Source organism: Octopus bimaculoides, chromosome 6, assembly GCF_001194135.2.
Source record: "Octopus bimaculoides isolate UCB-OBI-ISO-001 chromosome 6, ASM119413v2, whole genome shotgun sequence".
NCBI lineage: Eukaryota > Metazoa > Mollusca > Cephalopoda > Octopoda > Octopodidae > Octopus > Octopus bimaculoides.
Window position 1 is genome coordinate 106,806,010 of NC_068986.1, and position 790 is coordinate 106,806,799.

General features: G+C 35.1%; 1 protein-coding gene and 2 long non-coding RNA genes across 5 annotated transcripts in view; 1 reads left to right on the top strand and 2 right to left on the bottom strand.

Moving 5' to 3' along the window:
- LOC106872050 (uncharacterized) overlaps positions 1–784 on the top strand; it is a 17,087-nt gene extending 16,303 nt beyond the window's left edge. For all 3 annotated transcript variants that reach the window (XM_052969049.1, XM_052969050.1, XM_052969048.1), the window contains one exon: positions 657–784. In XM_052969049.1, the coding sequence (XP_052825009.1) occupies positions 657–724 (68 nt within the window). In that variant the 3' untranslated portion in view covers positions 725–784. The remainder of the gene's footprint in view (positions 1–656) is intronic.
- The window catches only part of LOC128248173 (uncharacterized), a 20,485-nt gene that overhangs the window by 15,824 nt on the left and 3,871 nt on the right, over positions 1–790 (bottom strand). The window lies entirely within an intron of this gene.
- The window catches only part of LOC128248171 (uncharacterized), a 10,022-nt gene that overhangs the window by 6,232 nt on the left and 3,000 nt on the right, over positions 1–790 (bottom strand). The window lies entirely within an intron of this gene.

Below are 790 nucleotides of genomic sequence, written 5' to 3' on the forward strand. Positions count from 1 at the left end.
ATCTATCTATCTATCTATCTATCTATCTATCTATCTATCTGTCTGTCTGTCTACTTATCTATCTCTTTATCTATTGTGTGTGAGCCAGTGTGTGTGTGAGCCAGTGTGTGTGTGTTCAACAGTGCATCTGCCAGTGTATGTGTGTATGTCTCTGTGTTGTGGATGTGCATATCGTATGTCTCTATATTGTGTGTGTGGGTATTACATATATAATACCTTGATACTGTGTGGATTGAGATCCCCTTTTAACGGCCGTTGATATTAAATAAATGTTAACACTTCATGTAAATATGTAGCTTCCTTTCTAGGAATTGTTGCGTATAATAATGGATTGGCTGATTGTCTCTTTGTCATTGGTCATAACGATGTGGATGCTGCTGATGAGAATCTAATAAATATTTTTTTTAAATCGATAAAATCTTTTCCTCGATTTTCCAGTTGATGGAGTCGATCTCAGCGGAATTCGAGGTCATAACATAAGGACGGACAAATTACTGCCGAGCATTTTCTTATCATGGCAACAATTCTACCAGACTGCGCCTTATAAATCTTTTTTTACAATATTAAAATTTCGAAATCCTTAAGACGAATTTTCTCTTCTCCCCTTAAAAGATTTCAATGTAAATTACAATTTGAACTTTTGTTTTATTTTACAGTTTGTTTCCCAGATCATGTCGTCGGAAGTATGATGTATTTTATGGGACCCCACATCGCACTATGTTAAAAAAAAATCGATATTGGATAGTTTCAATCTGGTCGCAATAAAATGATATCAACACCGAAACCTGAT